The sequence below is a fragment of the Polypterus senegalus genome, chromosome 11, assembly GCF_016835505.1.
Source record: "Polypterus senegalus isolate Bchr_013 chromosome 11, ASM1683550v1, whole genome shotgun sequence".
NCBI lineage: Eukaryota > Metazoa > Chordata > Cladistia > Polypteriformes > Polypteridae > Polypterus > Polypterus senegalus.
This window is the reverse complement of record NC_053164.1, coordinates 110,168,593-110,191,278: the sequence shown is the minus strand read 5'-3', so window position 1 is coordinate 110,191,278 and position 22,686 is coordinate 110,168,593. Positions and strand designations below refer to the sequence as shown.

General features: G+C 37.2%; 1 protein-coding gene across 2 annotated transcripts; it reads left to right on the top strand.

Moving 5' to 3' along the window:
- The first annotated feature begins 14,703 nt into the window (after positions 1 to 14,703).
- mrps33 (mitochondrial ribosomal protein S33) lies at positions 14,704 to 21,994 on the top strand. 2 transcript variants are annotated; one of them, XM_039769468.1, is made up of 4 exons: positions 14,704 to 14,814; positions 16,668 to 16,755; positions 17,960 to 18,191; positions 21,640 to 21,994. In XM_039769468.1, exons 3-4 carry the CDS (start codon positions 17,983 to 17,985, stop codon positions 21,743 to 21,745), a joined length of 315 nt encoding a protein of 104 aa, XP_039625402.1. In that variant the 5' UTR covers positions 14,704 to 14,814; positions 16,668 to 16,755; positions 17,960 to 17,982; the 3' UTR covers positions 21,746 to 21,994. The 2 variants fall into 2 exon arrangements, with proteins under 2 accessions (XP_039625402.1, XP_039625401.1); XM_039769467.1 differs by lacking the exon at positions 16,668 to 16,755 and having other exon boundaries at positions 14,705 to 14,814.
- Positions 21,995 to 22,686: the final 692 nt, after the last annotated feature.

The window sequence follows — 22,686 nt, the reverse complement described above, 5'->3', positions numbered from 1 at the left end:
CATGCGACAAAAAGCATGTAGTTATAAAAATGGCAGACAGAGATCTAACTAATTTCTGCATATTTTAGCAACAAACAAGAAGTTATGGTTGCAGTAGACTCAGGAGTACAAATGTGTGAGGTGAACAATTAGGAATGTACTCAGTGTTGTGGAAATATTGGAGAAACAGAAAGAAGTTTCACTAGGTTAAAATGGCTAAAATCAAGTATATCACCTGGACCAGATAATATTTAATCTCGAGGACTTTAGGAAGTTAGTGAGTACATAAATAAACTCATAAGGCATAATTTTCAGTCCACACTGGGGAAATTCCTAAGGACTGTAACTCACCAAATGTTGTACTATTATATGAAAAGGTTAGCCAGATGATCTAATAACTATAAGCCAGTAAGCTTGTATCATAGATAAATTAATAGAACAATTATTAAAGAAAAGATCATGCAACACATGTCAAAAACAGGGTTTTTAGTGATTAATCAGAATAGCTTTAGGCTTTAGGCGAGGCGAAACCGGGTCATTGAACCGCGTCGCCGAAGCAGACAGGTAGGTGCCCGGGTTTTCCATAGCTTTAGGCAGCAGAGATTATTTATTACTTATTTGCTGAAATTCTATGAGGAAGCAACAAACACAAATTAATAGAAGGGTACGTAAGATATTATCTATTTTCCACCCATCCATTATCCAACCCGCTATATCCTAACTACAGGGTCATGAGGGTCTGCTGGAGCCAATCCCAGCCAACACAGGGTGCAAGGCAGGAAACAAACCCCAGGCAGGTCACCAGCCCACCGCAGGGCACACACACGGGACAATTTAGAATCGCCAATACACCTTACCTGCATGTCTTTGGACTGTGGGAGGAAACCCATGCAGAATCGGGGAGAACATGCAAACTCCACGCAGGGAGGACCTGGGAAGCGAACCCGGGTCTCCTAACTGCAAGGCAGCAGCGCTACCCACTGCGCCACCGTCTAGACAAATTTTATATATTGAGCACATTTAAAAACAATAGAAGTCAACCAAAACACTGTACAGCTTCCATAAATACACCAAATACATATAATACAGGCTGTATATATATATATATGTTGTGGCATCTGGCCGGGGCTGGAGCCCGGACGGGACGCCCAGGAGGACCGGAGGAGGGCTTGTACCTCCTCCAGACCGCGAGGGGGCGTCCACCCTAGTTATGTTGGGGCCACGGGTAAAGGGCTTGGAAGCCTGAATATCCCTGGAGCCCAGCACTTCCACCACACCAGGAAGTGCTGGGAGGAAGACGACAGGGGACACCCGGACGGCTTCCGGGTGCACAGCCGGCACTTCCGCCACACTGGGGCGTGTCTGCAGAGGAGTGCCGGGAAGCAGCTGGAGCCCATCCGGGTTCCTATTTAAGGGGCCGCCTCCCTTCAGTCGAGAGCGAAAGTCAGGTGGAAGAGGACAGAGCTAGAGAGAGGACGGGAGGCGGCCAAGAGAGAGGCACAAGAACTGTGAGGCCTGGACATTTGGGGGAACAGTGCTGGAGACACTGGGAAGTGCACTGACTTCGTTGTTGTAAATAATTGTGAATAAAGGGTGTGTGGTGAACTTATGATGTCCGTCTGTGTATGTCCGGGTTCAATGTCAGTAGTCACAAACAAACCCACATCTATACTTACATTAGGCACTCAGATTTCTTAGTAAGTTAGTTTAACATTTAGTGATTATTTCACAATCACTATTTTAAGGTGGATAATATGGATTTATTGTTTCCCATTCCTTTTGAGGACAGAAATGTAGTTGCCTGATTTTGAATTTACAATCTGTATGTACTTTATGAAACAAATTCATTGGCATTAAACTATATTCAGATCTGGACTCATCAGGTTGTCACACTGAAATGTTGTCAAGTAAGCAGGTCATCCTTCAAATCAAGTTGTTTTTGAACAAATTTTAATTTAATAAAAATATTTAGGCAACAGGCTATTTTTTGTTTTTAAATTTCTGGAAGAAAATTTAAGCAAAATTTTCAAAATAATGCCTTATTAACAGGAAAGATAATTTGTAACAAGAGAACACTCTTAGTTGGTCATATTTTGGAGGGAATTTTTGGATATAAAGAGAGAAAGTTATGCACTATACACACTGGTACTTTTTTGAATACTCAGAATTTATATGGAAATAGAATTGGCCGTGGGTTAGTGTTTTTCGATAATCTGGCAAACCTTTCACACACTGTTCATCACAACAGAAAAAAGGCTACATTACATATGAATTATCTCATCCAAAAAACTTGATTACATTGTTCATACATGTTATGACTAGTTAATCTACTGTAAGAAGATACTTTATTGGCTAAATAAAATAATACACCATACAAATAAAATACTACTTTTTTAAATCAATCATTTACTAAATGGTGGTACTTGGAAAAGTGTCACATAAAATGAGTGAGTGCAGTCAACACATCTGAGTCGCATTTGGTTAAGATTCTGAAGTTTGGTTTAACAAAATTATTTCTTTCCACATGGATCCATTTAAGTAACTTATTTTAGGCTAATTTACTACATTGCAGCTAGAGCAATCTTAGTGAATTAAGTTTAAATAACATTGCTTAGTCTAATTGAAAAATATGTGTAATTCATCCAAGTTCATCCAAGAACTAATTTTTAAGTTGGAAAGGGACTGGAGATGTGTAATGTAATAACATATCCTTATAATGCCTTTGCAGACAGTGATTTAAGTGCTTGACCTTGAATTTGCAACCTGCAACTAATGTGATAATATTTTATTTTGCTTTTCATAAACCATCAAAGATAACTACATTTTTCATACCTATAAGGATATGGGGACTATGAACTTGCAATGAAATAAAATTGTCAATTAAAGATGTCCATCCAGTTTCTAAACCCACTTATCCACAGCAAGGTTACAGGGAAGCTTTAACCAATTCCAGCAAGCATTAGGTGCAAGGAGGAACAATCATTAGGTAGGGTGAACACACAAACATGTCACTCCACCTAACCTTCATGCCTTTAGATTGTGACAGGGAACAAGAGTAGCTGGCGTAATCCCACATGAACATGCAGAGAACATGGAAATCCCATACAAGAAACACCAAGGACTTCAACCATGGTCTCTTTGTTAAGGCAAGGCAACAGAGCTATCACTGTGCCACTATGCTGCCTCCAACAATGACAGTTAATTCTAAGTCATTTTGTGGAAACGACCAAGGGGCTTGTCTAGAATTCACAACTTGTAATTAATTTGTGAATGTTTTAATTATTTTTTGACAATCTATGTAACCCTGTGAAGTTACAGGGAGTTGGAATGTGTACAGATGACATATCATTGCTGTAACTTTTATGTCTGCTCTTGAAATCAAAATCTGCTGTTATTTTTGTTTTCAACATTTGTCAGATAATTAAATTCTCTGCATCCCTATGCAGGCTTATGACCTGTGCCTGGAGTTGTATGATAGAAAATAGTAAATATTTTCAGAAATTACCCATCAGTCTAACTAATTGTAACACTGTGCCTTAGGTACCTGACCAAGAATTCATAACCCACCGTTAGTCTGTGAATCCATCTATCTAATTCCATTTATAAATTGTAACCTGTGCTACTTTTTGCCTTCATATCTCTCATTTACTGTGTGAATCCTTACTTCTGTTTTCAAAACCTATTAACCTCTACACAACTATTCATCCATTTAGTTTGATAGAGGTGAAACATGTACTTTTGGCAAGCTGTGAAAAGTGAAATAAATTATTCCAAAATTAAGTGAAGGATGCAAATTCAATACCAAGTTACTAATTCAGAAAGAATTATTTTGGTATGTTATTCCGTGGGGCTTTTTTCCATGACAAAATCCCAGTTCATAAATCTTCACAGGGATGCAGTTTTTAATAATTATGAAAAGTGGAATAAAAGATTCACAGATTAAACTCAGTTTATGAATTCAAAATCATGAACATAAATTACTGTATCAGAAGGTACTGGAATAATAAGTCATCCCTGGGCAGGTTTATTCCATTGCAAATTAGTCTTGTAAAATGTGTAAAAGTTGTGCAAACTGAGATAAAAAAAATATTTCACAAATTAACTGCAGATTCCAGACTGAGCCGCTCAGTGAATAACTCAGAAGGATTTAAAATGGTGTGTTAGGCCATATCAGATATATTTCATTATAAAAACTACAACTCCTAAACCTTCAGAGAAATGCACAGAAGTATAATTTTTCAATATCAGGATCCTAGGTTACCATTTGAAAGAAATTACAATGATATACTGTATTATTCTTTCTTACCTTTATCCCATTGCAGAATCTCAGTCTTATACCTTCTTAAGAATGCATAGTTGTATAACCCTTGAATAACTGTGAAAAATGACATGAAAGATTAACAAATTAAATTAGAGTGATGAAGGCAATCCCTCAGTTGCCATTTCAAAATATTTAAACTGATATGTCAGTCCTGAACAATTTTATTTTATTACAAATCCCCAATCTCCATATCTTTATAGTGATATATAGAAGTGATTTCACACATTGTGGAACTCTAAGATATTATCTTATTCACAAATTAAGTGCCAGTGTTAAATTGTAGAGCACAATACTGTTTCAGAGAGAATCAGAATAGTATGTCATATCTGAATGCTCTTATTCCATCACAAAAACCCACCCCATACACCCCCATAGGGTAATATGTAAAAATGATATGAGATCTGAAACTGAAACAAGGCCTGTGAGCTCAAAACCAAACCACAATGTTACTTCTTCAAAAGGCACTGGAATGTGTGACCAAGTAAACATACTGAAGATGTCATAAAAAGCTTGGGGTGCAAATTGGGCAACACATTTAACAACATCTGAACAAAATAAAAAAAGGTAGCGAGGCTTTCCAACCTAAAGGATGGAACTTCAGTGGGAGATCTGTCTCTGTTAATGTCCTGTTCAAAAACGAACACCTCCTTCTGGTACCTCATACAAGACATCCAAGGCAGAAGGGGTGACGCCTTATCTGTGCATTGTGGGTGGAGCTAGATGCCATCCTGGGACGTCCTCCTAGAACTGTGGTGGAGAGGTAAGAAATGGTTAATGTCAGCACCCCATCTAGTATCTGTGTGGTACTGCTTACCTTTTCAGAGACTGGAAGGTGGCTCCCAGGTGCCATGTGTGACAAATGAACAGCTATTTTTGGACATTTTTTGCATTATAAATAACTAGTCAAAATAAACATACAAGGACAACACTTCGGAAGTTGTGAAAAAATTGATAAATTAACTCCAGATTGTGAATTTTATATTTGACAATCATGTTACTTATAAATATGTGTTATTTTTTAATATTTCTATTCCATAAACATTATGCTCATATAACTTCATAGGGATGCATACACATTATCTGACAGATTGTGGGAAATAACCTTGAACTGGAATGTGTAGGATTTAAGACTATTATGTTATGTGTTTCCTGGGTAATTATAAACATTTTAGTTCTTATGCCTTTCTGGAATTCAAATGAGTGTAATGTTTAGAAGTTGTAAAAAGTAAATTAAAAGATTTATAAATTAAATGAGGGCTGTGAAGTCAAGGCCAGGCCCCTAAGGTGGCTTTGAAAATAAATAAAATGATGTATAATTTTTAGATAGTTTTATTGCTGTCATGTTTCAGCCCGGGTTCAAGGTCATGTTTCTTATCTATTTTGGTTATTTTTGTTCCATTTAGCGATGTTAATGTTACCTTTGTTTATGATCTGTTTTGTTGCCAATGCCTGCGTTATATTCCTTGTATTTTATGGAAGGTCTCCCAAGAGACAGGACCAACTGCCAATCACCACTGGGTATTGCCCTCCACCTTATAAATATGGATCTGGTGGTTCATTTTGAATGTGCTAGGGATTGGAGAGTTTACTTGTGTTTTGCATTGCTTGGTACCTTTAGTGATTTCTGGATGTTTTAACCTGTGCTCTATTTTTGACTTTATTTTGAATTTTGTATTGGCATTGTGTTTGCCTTGGATTGCAAGTGTTGGTAACCTTATGTGTAAAATGAAGCTTTGCAATATCAATGATTTGTACTTGTCACAACCAACCATTTCTCAAATTTTGCACCAAACTTTGAATGTTCTTACAACACGTGAGATAATATGCAGAATCATACTTTTTTCCACCACTCCATGTGAGTTATTATTAAAAACAAGGTGCATTCATGCAAATTGTTACACACATAAAGATTATTGCACCTAGTGTGGGTGAGCACTCATACATGAATCGCCAGCGATACGACAATATCACAGGTGGCCATGAATTACAAAATGTACCGTAGTAGCCAACATACTGTATTACTCTGAAGATAAACAGGGGAGGAAGAGTGACAGCAAAATGTCACAGAGGTACACTGAGCTCTGTATTCCATGAACCCCTGGAGCATTTGCATTACACTTTACATACCCAGGAAGGTTCAAGAAGGCAGGCACACACTCCCAAGCCACTGCATAAACAGAGCCTTGCAGAGGTTAAGGAGGGATTTCAGAAAGGGGCATGGCACACCAAGTGCAATTGGAATTTCCCATGGTCATAACAGTGGAAAGGTTATTTTTTTGAAAGTATGGCTCTGGATCATTCATTGTCAAATAAACATACCTGTTATTGGGTTCACTCTGATTTGGTGTGTTTGTGTCGGTCATTCAAGCTCAGTGCTCATTACAGTATTATTCTTGAAAGTGTTGCCAAGTGGCAACAATTACAGGCAAATTAGTACAATACCCTATCTTATTATGTTCTCTTTCTTCTTTCAGTGTTATTATTATTATCTTTGTAGTGAAGCCTTATTGTTAGTATCAGAAAACTGCGAAGCATCATCAAGATTCCCAGGGAAACTACAAAGCATCATCCTGAGTACCACTTTGTGGCTCAAGGTGCCGTAGAATCATAACTTTATTCGTTATCAAATGTAAATTCCTACCATTTGCGGTGAGTGGGTTTACAGCAATTCCAAACTATTTGTCATGTCCTAGTCTTATTCTAGTCGGACTTATAATGGAATTTAATGGAATTGTGAATAACTACGAGATGCTTGATAAATAAGGGCTCAGGTGCCTGCATTGCTCTTTTAAAAGGAATGTTAACTGATTTCAAAACTCCATTCCCCATGTTTTCACAGAAATGGATAAATAAATAATAATTATCAAAATGTGAAATAAAAGATTCACAAATGAAACACACTGCAACTTTAAGATTAGACAATAAATTTACTGTTTTTAAAAGAATTACATTTGGAGGCTAATATACAGTTTCTGTTCACTTTTGTCCATGGCAAATATCCAGTCCTTATACTTACACAGCGTCACACGCGTGCGCTTAGGAGGCAGTCAAAAAGCCTAAAGGTGAGTGAAATATCGCAAGACAAGGGATTATCATATGGTACTAAACTGATTCTCTCGTTCTTCTCAGCAGGAAATCTGAAGAAAAATAAAGAACATACTTCCGGGTTCCAAAATGGCTGCTGAGACATCATTTCTGGCGCACGTCACAATGAAACCTCTGGCACTCCCTGATGACAATACAACCAACGCACTCTGATGACATCACTTCCGGTTCCTATGTTGATGTCGTTGTTTCCGTCCCACAGCATCGACGTCATATCCAGCCAACCATTTCCTGTCGCCATTATGTCTTCTGTATATAAACGCCATCTTGTCATGTACCATTTATCAACTGCTATATACAATTGCTTTTGATCACCTAAACGTCTTTTTTTGTGGTTTTTTCCTTGTCTTATGGATATTATATGGAGACGGTTCCCAAAACTTTGTTTTTGTGACGCTTCTTTTATTTCAAGAAGACGATACTTCACAATTAGTTTAGTCGGCAGGATTTGACTCTTCGAAACATGACTGAAGAACAGGAAGAACCTAAATACTGTTTTATCCACCATCATGGGAGAACTATGTACCCTTAAGTTACAGATGGGCAAGACTTGGCCCCAGCTCGCCGAATCCGAGGCTCGGGCTGCAGCTATGGTACAGACGGAGGCCGCTCGGTTCCTTCCCACTCAGCTCAGCTCACTTATTTAACTGAGAGGGATGACATTGAGTCCTATTTTTTGATTTTTGAGCGCACTACTAAGAAAAACACATGGCCGAGGTCTGAATGGGAATACATTACCTACTTGCTCCCTGCCTGAAGGGGGTGGCGCAGAGGGCTTATTATGACCTAACAGAGGAGCAGGCAGCTGATTATGACACTCTGAAAACTGAAGTATTTAAATGCTATGGCGTTTCTCCGGCACAGCAGGCAAAAGAATGGAGGTGAGTGGTAATTTAACCCAGAACAGCCTATTTGTACCCAGGCTTTTGAAGCATGGAGTAAAGTATGTTAGTAGGCCAGACAAAAATAACTCTCAAAAAATGGCCGAAATTCTGGCATGTGAGACCTTCATGCATGTCCTCCCCGATAATATCGGCCAGCAAGTCCGGAAACAAAACTCAAAAATCAAAAATATGGACACCCTAATCCAAATTGCTGCGCGTCATTGGGCTGCTTGCAAATCGGAGCAGTCACAACGGTCCTCTTGTCGAACCCAACAGGCACGTGGGGCAGCTCCTGAGCCCACTTAACAAGTTCCTGAGCCTGCTGTCCGACTCAGGGATAAACATTTCAGCTTTCCCCGCTGTTTCAAGTGTGAGGAGGTTGGACATCTAGCGCCTGCATGCCCCAATGAATCAATGGGCTGCTTGATCACTACAGAAGAGAGGTATTGTGCTGTTGTGATTAACCGTTTGTCTCTTCCATACACTGGTGCAGTTCTTATAAATGACTTTAAGGTGTGGGAGATGTTCGATTCCGGGAGTAACATTTCCATTGTTGCTTCCCGATTTGTTTTACAGCAACAATGGCTTAACATAAAAACCAGCCTAAGATCTATTCATGGGGATATCCAGTATTATAAAACTGCCAATTGTGTGGTGACAATAAATCATACTATGAGAAAATTGACCGTGGCAGTATTACCAGATCCCCCCTTTCAAGTCATAATTGGGAGAGACTGGACGAAAAGCAATAGCAGTGCAAACATAACTGCTCCTGAAAGAAATCTGAGCTTAATAATGAAGAAGGATTCATCTACTCTCAATGGGTATACAGTGTTATGGAGTTGATGTCCCATCGACCTCTGCGGGAGCTAGTACAATTAATGTGGAAGATGTGGCGACTGAAACTCCTCCCATTGAGGTGAAAAAAAGACCCTATTCAGAGTATGTCCGCTCATATTTCGATTTGCGCCATCCTCCTTTAAAAGGGAGCAATGGAATGATGATGCCTTAAAATTTGCTAGGAATGCAGTAGTGTCAGTTAACGGACACTCGTCCGTGGATCCCCTGCCACGAATGCCTTTCTTTGTAATAAATAATGAACTCTTGTATCGAGTGGCAGAACACGAGGGTGAAGTGAGGACATTGCTCTTAGTATGAGAACTAGTGCATGTCCACCTTCTGGGAGCCCATCTGGGCACCGAAAAAAACACTGGAGAGAATTAAACTCCGCTTTTATTGACCTGGGATAAATGAGGAGGTCCGATGATTTTGTGTTTTGTGTTCAGATTGCCAGTTTCGTCAGATTCCTGGGAGGGATCGTGCTCCTCTTGTCCCTCTTCCCTTTATTGGCATTCCCTTTGAACGAGTCGATATCGACCTCATAGGACCATTAGAGCCCTCACTAAGAGGCCATAAATATATATTGGTTTAAGTAGACTATGCCACCCAATTTCCAGAGGCTGTTCTATTGCACTCAGCTACTTCAAAAAACATTGCACGGGAACTAGTAGGGATATTCGCTCATGTAGGGATCCCCAAAGAGGTTCTTTTGGATCAAGGGACTCCCTTCACTTTGGAGACGTTCAAGGAGGTGGCTAAATTACTCCAGATAAAACATCTAAAAACATTGGTCCACCATCTGCAGACAGACAGACTGGTGGACCGATTTAATCAAACCTTAAAACAGATGTTACGAAAAGTAGTTAACGAGGATGGGAGGAACTGGGATCAGTTACTCCTTCTTGTATTGTTTGCCTATTGGGAAGTCCCACAGGCCTCTACAGGGTTTTCTCCTTTTGAATTATTGTACAGTAGACAACCCCGTGGGCTATTGGACATGTTAAAAGAAGAAGAGGTCCTTCCTACCTTAAATATATTAGAATATATTGCACAATTACGTGATAGAGTAAAAAGAATTAGACCCATACTAAAAGAAAATCTGGAAAAGGCTCAAGAAGCGCAGTCTCGTTATTACAATAGAAACACCACCATCCGGGAATTAATCCTGGGTGATCGTGTAATAGTACTCGTTCCTAGTTCCCATTCTAAATTACTGACACATTGGCAAGGCCCTTATAAAATTAAGGAAAGAAAAGGACTAGTGGACTATTTGGTAAAACAACCGAATCGTCGACAGAGTGAGCAAGTATATAATATAAATTTGCTGAAACCGTGGAAGGAAAGGGAGATTGATCCCTTCTCCAGTCAGCTTCGCTCCCTTCTGTATCAAAATAATGTCTTAATTTCGGACAAGATTTGACCCTGGAACAAAAAGAGGACCTAGAAATGGCTATCCTGTCAGTACTGGAAGTAGTAAATGAGTTACCAGGACGGACCGCTCTGATTGAACATGACATTGTCAGATAAAGATCCTATAGGCTCCCGGAGGCAAAGAAGACAGAAGTAGAGTTGGAAATCAGACGGATGCTGGAGTTAGGGGTTATTGAAGAAATTTTCAGCCCCTGGTCTAGTCCAATTGTCTTGGTTCCTAAGCCGATGGGTCGTGGAGGTTTTGCAATGACTTCCGATGCCTTAATCAGGTCTCTAAGTTTGATGCCACGAGTGGATGATCTACTCGATCAGCTAGGTAACGCTCAATTCCTAACTACGCTCGATATGACAAAAGGGTATTGGCAAATTCCTTTAACAACCTCCGCTAAAGAAAAGACCGCTTTTAGTACTCCAAGTGGACATTGGCAGTACACTGTCCTTCTTTAAGGTTTGCATGGGGCACCAGTGACCTTCCAACGTCTGGTAGATACACTGCTACGGCCCCACAATTCATTTAGTGCCGCCTATCAAGATGATGTTGTTATTTATTTCGTCACGTGGAAGGAACATATACTGCAGGTAAAAATGGTGCTCTCCAAATTAGCATGAGATGGACTTCGTATTAATCCCAAGAAATGTTTCTTCGAATTAAAGGAAGCCAAATATTTAGGCTATCTGGTGGGTTTGGGTACCGTTAAACCACAATGCTCTAAAATTGATGCCATCATAAATTGGCCCCGTCCAGTGACTAAGAGGCAAGTACAATCATTTATGAGTTTAGCGGGTTACTATCTCCGTTTCATACCTCGTTTCTCAGAGATTGCTTCGCTCTTAACAAATTTAACAAAGAGAACAGCACCCTTAAAAGTGGTATGGGACGATCATGGTGATACTGCATTCAGTGACTTAAAACTGGCCCTTACGTTAGCACCTGTTTTGAAATCTCCTGATTTTTCCTTTCCTTTCATACTCCAGATCGATGCATCGGACACAGGATTAGGTGCCATGTTGAGCCAATGCATCAATGGCGCTGAACACCTCGTCATGTACCTCAGCCGGAAACTGCTGATCCAGGAGACCAGGGGCCTCATGTATAACGCCGTGAGTAGAACTCGCACTATAACATGGCGTAAGCACAAAAGCCGAAATGTGCTTACGCACAGAAAAATCCAGATGCAGGAATCTGTGCGTACTCCAACTTCCACATTCTTCTGCTACATAAATCCCGATCAGTGTGAAAAGTAACGCTCATGCACGCGTTTTCTGTAACGCCCCAACTCCTCCCAGAATTACGCCTCTTTGAATGTGCAAATCAATATAAATCGCCCTTAAGCTCAGCCTTCTGTGAAAAGACAATGGGAAAAGCATGGGGGAAAATATAAGAATTTCAGCGAATACCAAGTGGAGGCAAAGGAAAAACATACTATTTGTTCAAATAAACCGTGGTATAATCAACAAAAGGAAGTTGATTGAGTGACATAGCGTGTTGGAGAAACTTGAAAGCTCACGTTCACAAAATCGCACAGTGCCAGAAATAAAAAAGAAGTCACATATCAAAGTCGCTGTGAAAAGGCGAGTTGTAGCCCACTGTCTGAGTGTCATATGAAAGCTTATTAGGGTACAAAAAAAGGCACACAGTGGGGAAAAAGCACAAAATGTCAACATCAATCTCAACATTTCCACTTTAATCACGTAGTTTATTTTGTCATTAAAGTAGAACATCATAAACTTCATCTTAAAATCGTTTAATTAACCAGTTTCTCAAATAGCATCGTAATTGAAGTAGCACGTTAAATGCATTGTTTTGTATTTGATCTTCTATGTGCTCTATGTGTGTGAATTACTAGTTGCTTCTTAAACTGGCTCTCTTCCTCCAACTGGACACAGAATCCATTACATTCATGATATTACAGCTCTCTGAATAACTAAAATACTGAGATGTATACGTAATATCATTTTTATGATGATAGGAGTTAAAGCATTTTATTAAACATGGCTTTCACGGTGCAGTGATTGTGTACGACCTTCAATGAAATAATTTATTGCAGCAGTACTCAGGGGCGGCTCTAGGCTTGTGGTGGCACTGGGCAGAGGAAGAATCGGTGGCTCCTTCGCCCGCCAATGTCAGTAAGGTAGCTTATGCACGGTGGATGGCCACGTCCGTTGCGGACACTGCATAGCCGCCTCGTGCTCATGACACAAGCATTTAACTTTTGCCGAAATTTGTCGCTGCATTTTTAGCTGTGTTGTTATTTTCTCCTTCTGTTTTATATTCAATATATATTGGCATAGCTGCCACTGCAGTCCTTGCTTTTCTTTCCCGAAATACCCAATTGCCACACAATCAGCTTTGTAATAGAAGTTAAGCCATCTGTAAGCTTAGCGCCGATTCTTCAAAACGTTTAAGGAACATTGAAATATCTTTGTAGTACATGTTTAATTATTCTATCCTTCACGACACTCCCAGTGAAGAATATAGATTATTTAAATGAAGTTAAAGTTTTATCTGTATAATATTATAAGCATATTTTGCTGCATTTCACCTTAAAAATGATATCATCATCATATGTAAATATGCGTCCGTACAGGAAAGGCTTTGAAACGTTTTGCCGTGGCTGAGGCAGCGTTTGCTTGAAGCTGTATCCTGATAATTCTCTTTCAGATCAGCTGCTGCTGTGATTCACACTCAGATACAGTGATATAAATACTGTACTACGAGTGGTGCAGTGAGAGTAATATGGAAAAAGATGATCTGCTGTGGCAACTCCTAACGGGAATAGATGAAAGAAGAAGAAGAAGGTGCAGTGAGAGTAACAACACTAAAGCAGTTATTGTATTTGGAATACTATGGCTATTCCCTGGATCATTATATTGTTACAAGTTAATTACAATCAGATGCGTTACACTAATAAACAATATGCGGTTAGCTTCAATGTATTTATAAAGCCGTGTCAGGAAAATAATGAGTAACCACACAGGAACAGTAGCATTGCTTTGACGCTGGGTGCTGCCAGTCTGCAAAACCGAGCAGAGAACTTGCGTATGACAAGGTATGAGGTACCGTGGAAAAGTGCGTGGTTTTATACATCGCGATTTGAATGTGGAAAAGTTCTTACGCAACATTTCTGTGCATACGCACTGTTTATACATGAGGCCCCAGGTATGCCGCGGTGGGGCGAGTAGCCTTGGTGATCAAGTGGGCTATCGCACAGTTAAGGTACTACCTATTGGGGCGTGAGTTTACTCTGGTGACGGATCATGCTGCTCTGCAGTGGATGTCCGTTCACCGTGAGTCTAATCCCCGCATCACTAGATGGTTGTTCAAAAACCGGACGCCACTAGTTCACCTTACCCCCACGAACCATAAGTTCAGGGTTTGTAGTAGATGTAGGCCAGTCTAAAACAAACAACAGGAAGGAAAATTTTAAGATTAGGCGCCTTTTAAAATTTAAGGTTAGGCACCCAATCTAATTAGGGGCCATGAAATAAATGGGCCCACACCCACGAACCTTAAGATAAGGGTTTGGGGCAGGGAAAACAAGTGCCGTCTGCTTTTTGAACAAGACCACTTTAAAGCCCTGTAAAGTAACACAAAAAAATCAGTGTGTGTATTATTTAGGGATGTAATTTACAATAGGCTTTGTAAAATCTTTCATTTTAACAGGACTACGTTTGTATTCCATTATAAAACCCCAGTTCTCAAGCCTTCATAGGCATGCATTGCCTTGTAAATTTTGACAGGCATGCTCTCAACCTCTCCACACCTCTGTCTCCTGAATAATAATAAAAACAATATTCATAAATGCACTTTTAAATCGCTAAGCAGACGTGTATGTTGGTGGCTGCATCTTTACAGTAGGGGGAGCACTTGTCAGCGTTCCTACTACACGATAAAGTATTTACTGTTATGTATTCCATTTGATTATTCTTTCTTTTCGCGAATGTATTACAAATTGAACAATTAATAAAGTTGATATACTACACAAAGTGTCCCCTTCTGAGCCTTAATCGAACAGAAACTTTCTGATTATGAGATCCTTTTTATTATAATTCATACGAAATTACCTTTAACCATTTTTTTCTTACGTTAGGAAGGAAGCACGGACCCCGACCACTGTGACACCGTAATACCTTGGAACTGAAAGCACTTGCATTTCTATTTTCGAACGGAAATGTACCTCGGGCGTACTGCTCTTCTCGCGTGATCTTTTTCTAGTTACCTTAGTTTAGCATTTTAAGGTCAGAGGAATTCAGGTAAAGAGGCTTCCAGACTTTTTGATTTAAAATTAAAATGATTTTAATTAACCTGCATGCAGTTACTGCAATTTTAGTCATTGTCAAAATTCTGACGGTAGCTTGATGAGCTATCATAAATGCAATGCATCGCAAATGCCTTTTGCACAAACCGCGTACTTTTAGAGAAGCTGTTTTGATATGTTGGATAATGTAATTATTAATTTTCAATATTTTGTGTTGGTTTTACTTTACATAATTTTTTTTTCATCGAGTTGTAAAAAAAAGTCATTGTAATGTATCCAGTGGCGTTAATTTCTTCTTATCTTAAAGATAATTTTTAGTGTTGTTTAGTCAATTTTACGTAATCGCTTCACGTCTCATCGCAATTGAAGTAATCATCATTATTCTAAAACGTTTGGCAACTATTGGTATTTTTGACAGGTTTCAATGGATGAGTGCGTTAACGTTAGTCCATTAGCATTCACTGTTTTTGCTTCTTCACGTCGACGTTATATTTTATGTAAGCTCTAATGTAAAACATCGTTATTATGTTCATTATGAAGATTAAACCATAGGCAAAATTTAGAAAGGAAAAATTGAGCGAAGGAATCCTGGAGTGCCAATAGTAAAATTCAAATTTCTTGATAAGTTTAAAATGCTTTCTATATTATTTTGTATTATCATAATTATGGTGTATATTAATTTGAGTTCTTATTTATTTTATACATTTTAAAAAAGACCGTTGCAATTCTTGTGGCTTAAAATGTCATCTGTGGTCCACTGGTCTAAAGAAAAAAACAAATGCCCTAAAACCCATTCATTATTTCCATTTTCAAGCCCAAGAAATGTCTTGTGTATTGATGTCCGTCATGAGAAGGCACACATGTTCTCAATTCAGTATTATTGTACCAGAATGGAAATTTGATTTGTCAGCAGGTTTTACATTGAGACCCGGACATAATGTTACAAACACATCAACAATGAACACAGTCATCAAATTGGAATTTAGTATAAATAAATAAACTATAGCAGTGAGCATAACACTCCTCACTGACAAATTAGATCAAACACATTAGAAAGAAAAATAAAACCAAACTTTAGACATGACTGATGATTAATGCAGATGTTAACTGTTTATCCTATGATTTAAGCCAGTAGCTGTTTGTCAAAGTTCAATATATTAAGAATATTAATAGACGTTGGAATGAAGGAGTATCTTTGGAACCTTGACTCAGTTACCTCATGGCAACAACTGAAATTGAGAATGTAGAGGATGAGTCCTGTCAGAAAGCATACACTCTCTTTTCTGTAGCACTTGCTTGAAAACAGATCTACAAGATTGGACTTTTGAGACTTTTTTTCACTCCATTTTATATGTTGACTAATTCTGTTTTTGTTGCTAAGGTTTAAGGTTTCCAAACCAGGCCAGCAGAACATAAATAAAGACAAACTCAGTAAAAAGATTTATTATAAAAGAGTGACATAATGGTATCACTTACATTAAATGGAGTCAGCTTCTTTAAACAGTAGAGACACTGCAGGTGGCTTCTGTGTTTTAATTAAAAGTCTCTTTTGAGTATATGATTGTCTTCAGATATTGATGACTGTCAACAATCTCCACTTCTTTTCAGTTCCTTAGTTTTAGTAACATTTAGATGTAGGAAAGACACCCAACACCAGTAACCAAACTGACTGTTTCTAATTTCACTCAGTAGGCTAACAATTTCTGAGTCATCAGCAGATTTTAAGATGAACCTGAAGATAAAATGGCAAATCCATGTCATTTCTGGAAAATGTGTATTTTTGTGAGACTGCCATTTTAAATGAAGTCCCAGCTGTTCTCATCACCACATTGCCTCTCTGCTCCACAGAAAGCTCCGTCCAAGGTGGTTTCCTGCAGCTTGTTTTATGACTGCTGCTATTGCCGTTGTTCTCTTGAGAGCATTTTGAGAACTTAGGGTAAGATTTTTATTAGGATTGAGACAAACAGACTTGTCATTTTACACCTACTCACATATGTACCTTTCATATTCCTACTCACACTAATTTGGAATTGCCAGTTCACCTAATGTGCATGTCTTTGGGGGTTTGGAAATCATGATTTCCATAAGAGGATCAATGAAAACTGTGAATACTTTTTTTTATTTTTTATTTTATCTTCACATCCTGGACATGTATGCCCATTTTTTAAGCACTTTAGTAGAAGCACAGTGTTGCGGTAAACAGCTTCAGACACATGTCTTATGTTGATTTGATCTTTATACTGTAAGAAAGCTGGACCATGACAGTCACTGTCAACAGAGAAATGAACTGGAATTTATCATTCTCACAGAAAAGTAGTGTGAGGAATATGGGATTAAAATGTATTGCTTCAAATTCCGTTTTGTTGTCAAAACCTTTGCCACTTGAAGATAAACATACTTTGGTTTGTTTTAAGGCTTATCCAGTTTGCACTGGTGCCTTTTATATGCCGCTTTAAACCAGAAGAACAGACACTAGATTTTTAAAAATGTATTAAAAATACTTCAGTTAAGAAGATCATCTTCTTTGGCTAATAAATGTATGTCACAATTGTGAAATATAACTTCAGCGTGAAAAATAACCAAAGTTGTCCTTCAAAACTAAAGCACTGGCAAGTAAAAATCTGATTGAGCAGTATCTGGAATATTTGATGGTTTAAAACGCTTAAAAAATAAAAATAAAAAATAGTAAACTTCAGTAATTGCAAAGTTTGCTTTTGATAAAGTAAATTTGGAGTTTCTTTTGAGTGAGTTCAGTCTGAATATTGTATTTTAAGGTTTTGTTTTTTTTTTCTTTTTCTTCTTAGTTTCACTTATTAAGACCTATTTGTACCATAAAAAAGTGTCCATTTTACCCCATTATTAAAATGCTTTCCACAGAAGTATAACTTTGGTCTGAAGCAGGTTTTGTTCAGGTCAATACAGTCAATAAGAGGTAGAATCTGGAAAGCCTAGTGACTTAGGCGGTGGAGCTTGTTATTTTTTTTGTCATGTTAAAATGGTTACATTATTCAGTGATGAATTGATAATATTTATAAATAGGTTTTAATCTTGATTTTGCTTCATAAACTTTACATTAGTGTGATGCTTATTTCATTTTGCAAAAGTCTGATACTTATTATTTTATGATGTTCTTGTTTCAGAGAAAAAAAGAAGGAAAACAAGGATGACATCAAACTATGCTCTGCGTATGGCCAGACTCAGTGCACGAATATTTGGGGAGGTGGCACGACCAACAGACAAGCAATCAATGAAAGTTGTAGAGTTATTTAAAGAACAGCCATTGGCACTTAAGAAGGAGGTGTATGACTGGTATCCAGATCACAATGTTTACTATGCTTTAACCCAAAAACTTAGGTTTATGGGGCTGTACAGGTATTATAAATTGTTATTATGTTCATGTTAATCTTCTATAGCTCTTCACTGACTACTGGCTCAAAGTTCTTACACATATTTACAAATATAATACACTAACAAGAATTTATATAACAGTGCAACATTTCCATACATAAATACATCAAGGTAGATGGTGACAATATAGAATAAAACAAAAACCAAGAACTTTAAATGACCCCAAGAAATTTACTAGCTTATCGGGGGAAGTCAATGTTTTCCTGATCAAAGCCAACTTCATATGTTGAAGTACACAACTGTGAAAACTAGTAAAAATATATGTTGCTCAGCTGTACCAATGTCAGTTCGGAAGCCACATTAGAAATAACAAATAATTTTGGCCAAGTTGTTAAAGTAGAAAACTGTTTAATAGGAGAAATGTACTATATATGTGGAGCTGCTTTTTCCATGACATTTTATTTATTTAGCTAAACATTTAGTTTTTACTTAAGTTTTGAATTGTTGCAGTTTTAGATTTAAATCAACATTGCCTTTGGTCTCAAAGGAAAAAATAGAATTCTCAAAAAAAAAAAACATTAATTTAGCATGTTTGATACTTTTTTTGTGGAAATTGTTCACTTTGCATTTCATCTTTCTTTGAACTAATTAGAAAAACATTTTGAAGTAACTTAAAGATTTTTAATAATCCATGAAAATTTCCACTTGTCATTTCTGTTAATCATGCATTTTAATTGCAGTTACTGTTCTCTATAAATATTGACATTGATAATATATATTTCTACATGATATTTAGAAGTGCCTATATTCATTTTTGCAAGATTATTTTGAATTTCTTATTTTGAAAAGTGTGCCAGAAGTATTACTTGAGATTATAAATAACTTTAAGAAGATAAAACATTAATGATTATTACTTTAGTTAACAGTTTATTGTGTGTTTACAAGAGACCATTTTGATTTATAAGTTGTTTTAATTTTATACAAATTTGTAACAGATGTTATAGTACCTTTTAACTTTTAAATACTTAGAACATTATGGTTTTAGGGTGCCATGTTGACTCTGCCACCTCACAGCATTCTGGATATGAGAGTCTTGAATATTCCCTGTGTGGAGTTTGCACGTTCTCCTAATGTTTGCATGCTTTTTTTCCACTGGATACTCAGGTTTTTCTCCCACCTTGTCAAAGATATGTTTTATACATTAATTGACAATTCCAAATTGGCCCCCCTCTGTGAGTGTGCATGAGTGATTTCCTGTCTTGTGTTCAAGGCTGCTGGGATTGTCTTTGCCCAACTGGCAACACTGAATTGGATTATGCAGGTTGTAGAATGTTATGTTACAACAGTTTTAATATGACAGTAATATTTGGTTTTATTTTGTGTTGATTCTTATTCATATAAAACTATTTGAGTCCAACATTGTGAATTATAGTAGTTACGATTTTTTCATAAGGTTTAATTTACAGATGCTTACAATTATTCAATCTGGAATCTTTTCAGTCTTGCAGGTAATCTAGTTTTTAAAAGTGGCAAATTTATTTTCATGTATAATGCAGCATTTATTTTCATGATGTAATTGCATAAATTATATTTAGTAATATGACTGAATTGTGAGGCAGGGGAAGCTGTCTGTATGTGCAACTGTATACATTATATGAAATCCAAGAATTGTACATTTCAGCCGTATATTAACATGTATTTACACTTCAACGGTTATTGGGTGATTTAACAGGGGAAAAAAAATCTTTGATTATGTTAAGGAAACTTGCAACCCCATATCTGAAAAAGTTGGGGTGCTGTGCAAAATGTAAATAAACACAAAATGCAATGATTTGCAAATCTCATAATCCCATATTTTGTGCACAATAGAACATAGAAAACATATCACATGTTTAAACAGAGAACATGTACCATTTTAAGAAAAGAATAAGGTCAGTTTGAATTTGAGGGCAGCTGCACATCTCAAAAAAGTTTGTGGACAGGGCCATGTTTACCACAGTGTAGCATCCCCTCTGCTTTTAACGACAGTCTGTAAATGTCTGGGAACTGAGGAGACTGGTTGATGGACTTTTGGGCGAGGAATGTTGTCCCGTTCTTATCTGGTATTAGATTCTAATTGCTCAACAGTCCTTGGTTGTCTTTGTTATATTTTATATCATGATGCGCCAAATGTTTTCATTTGGTGCAAGGTCTGGACTGCAGGCAGGCCGGTTCAGTACCCAGACTCTTATTACGAAGCAATGCTGTTGCAACAGATGTAGTATGCAGTTTAGCATTGTCTTGCTGAAATATGCAAGGCCTTCCCTGAAAAAGACATCATCTGGGTGGGGGCATATGTTGCTCTTAAACCTGTATATACCTTTCAGCATTGTTGGTGCCTTTCCACAAGCTGCTAATTCCATAGGCACTAATGCATCCCCATACCACCAGAGATGTAGGCTTTTGAATTGAGCACTAATAACAAGCCGGATGGTCCCTGTCCTCTTTAGTCTGAAGGACCCGGCTTTCATGTTTTCTAAAAAGAATATAAAATTTGGATTTGTTTGACCACAGAACAGTTTCCCACTTTGCCTCAGTCCATTTTAAATGAGAGAGAATATGACAGTGTTTCTGGATCATATTCACATATGGCTTCTTCTTTGTTTGATAGAGCTTTAACCTGCATTTGTGTATGACATGACAAACTGTGTTCACAGACAATGATTTCTGAAGTGTTCCTGAAACTATGCACTAATTTCCATGACAGATTCATACCTGTTTTTAATGCAGTGCTGCCTGAGGGCCTGAAGATCATGGGCATCCAATATTGATTTTCAGCCTTGTCCCTTGTGCACAGACATTTTCTCCATATTCTCTGAATCTTTTGACGATATTATGTACTGTAGATGATGAGATATGCAAAGTCTTTGCAATTTTATGTTGAGGGACATTATTCTGAAATTGTTCCACAATTTGTAGATGCAGGTTTTTGCAGATTGGTGAACCTCTGCCCATCTTTATTTCTGAGAGACTCTGCCACTCCGAGATGCTCTTTTTATACCCAATCATGTTATTGACCTGTTAAAAATTAAACTAATTAGTTGCAAAATATTCCTACAGCTGTTTCTTTTTTGTACCACTTACTTTTCCAGCCTTTTTCTGCACCACATCACAACTGTTTTGAGATGTATTGCTGCATTCATATTCAACATCAGCTAATTTTTTTTATGATATAGTAAAATGTCTCACTTTCATCATTTGATGTTTTTTATGTTCTGTTGTGAATAAAATATGGGTTTATGAGATTGAGATTTGCAAATCATTAAATTCTGTTTTTTGTATTAAAAAGTCTTTTTAAATTATTCATATTTGTCTTTATTAATTTGATGTTAAGACATTTACATTTATACTGCTTTATTTGAAAGTATATATTCATTGTTGTGTTTTGATGTTCATTAATTTACCTTTTTACAATTTTTATTTCTGTTATCAGAGATGAACATGAGGATTTTAAGGAGGAAATGAAGAGGATGAGAAAACTACGTGGTAAAGGTCCTCCTAAGAAAGGAGAAGGAAAGAGAGCAACAAAGAAGAAGTGATTGGAAACATAGGAATTATCAATTCACTCTAATTTTCTTAAAATATATTTAAAGATCATCATGTTTTGCTGATCAATTTGAGTTCAGAATTTGGAATAGACATTTATGGACTACAAAACCATTTAGTAGACATTCACTTTTTCACATTTTTTGTAAAAATTTTGTTACTTAAGTTATTGTCAATATATTTTACTGTACAAAGTTAAGACCCAACCTTACATTTTGCTATAAATATTATTTTAAACTAAACAATACTTGTGTCTTTTTACAGGTTATTTAGTATATATAGTAAGCATGAGATTAAACAGTGATGCATTTAAAGAGAATTGATATAAACAGTATTTTAGGAATTCAAAAGTAATCTTCATGTCAGTTTTAATAGATTAAGTATATGTATGGTAAATTATGGTGAAATGCACTGGAGAAATATGGTCCAAGTCCAACATTTGCCACTTTAATATTTGAAAACAGAGGCTTACCAGTGACTTATCCATACTGTATAGTGACACAACAGACATGTTTCTTTCACACTAGAATTTAAAGTTTTTAGAAGAGGAGAAATGAACCTTTGCCCAAAATAGGAACAAGGTTAAATACTATGACAGAGCAGTAATAACAAATTTAATGAAACTCATAGTAGCCAATTATAATGATTTTGAAAATAATTTAAAAGCAACATGATCATCCTTACCCTGCTATGGACCGGTATCCCAACCCAGTTGAGATTGGCTGCAGCTCATTGGACTGTGAATGTGGTGAGGGAGTTTGAGAATTGTTCTCAGTATAGACAGTAGGGCTAAAATAAATGCACTGTATTAAAGAAACAGGTCTTCAGCCATGATTTAAATATTAAGATTGATCCATTATTTTTTTTCATAATACAGGGATGTGTAACTAGAGATGACAATAATCAATATATCTCTCTGGTCTGTACATCTAAT

Coding starts and splice junctions, on each gene's coding strand:
- mrps33 (XM_039769468.1), top strand. CDS start 17,983: ATGACATCAAACTATGCTCTGCGTATGGCCAGACTCAGTGCACGAATA. Junction 18,192..21,639: donor AGGTTTATGGGGCTGTACAG/GTATTATAAATT, acceptor TTCTGTTATCAG/AGATGAACATGAGGATTTTA.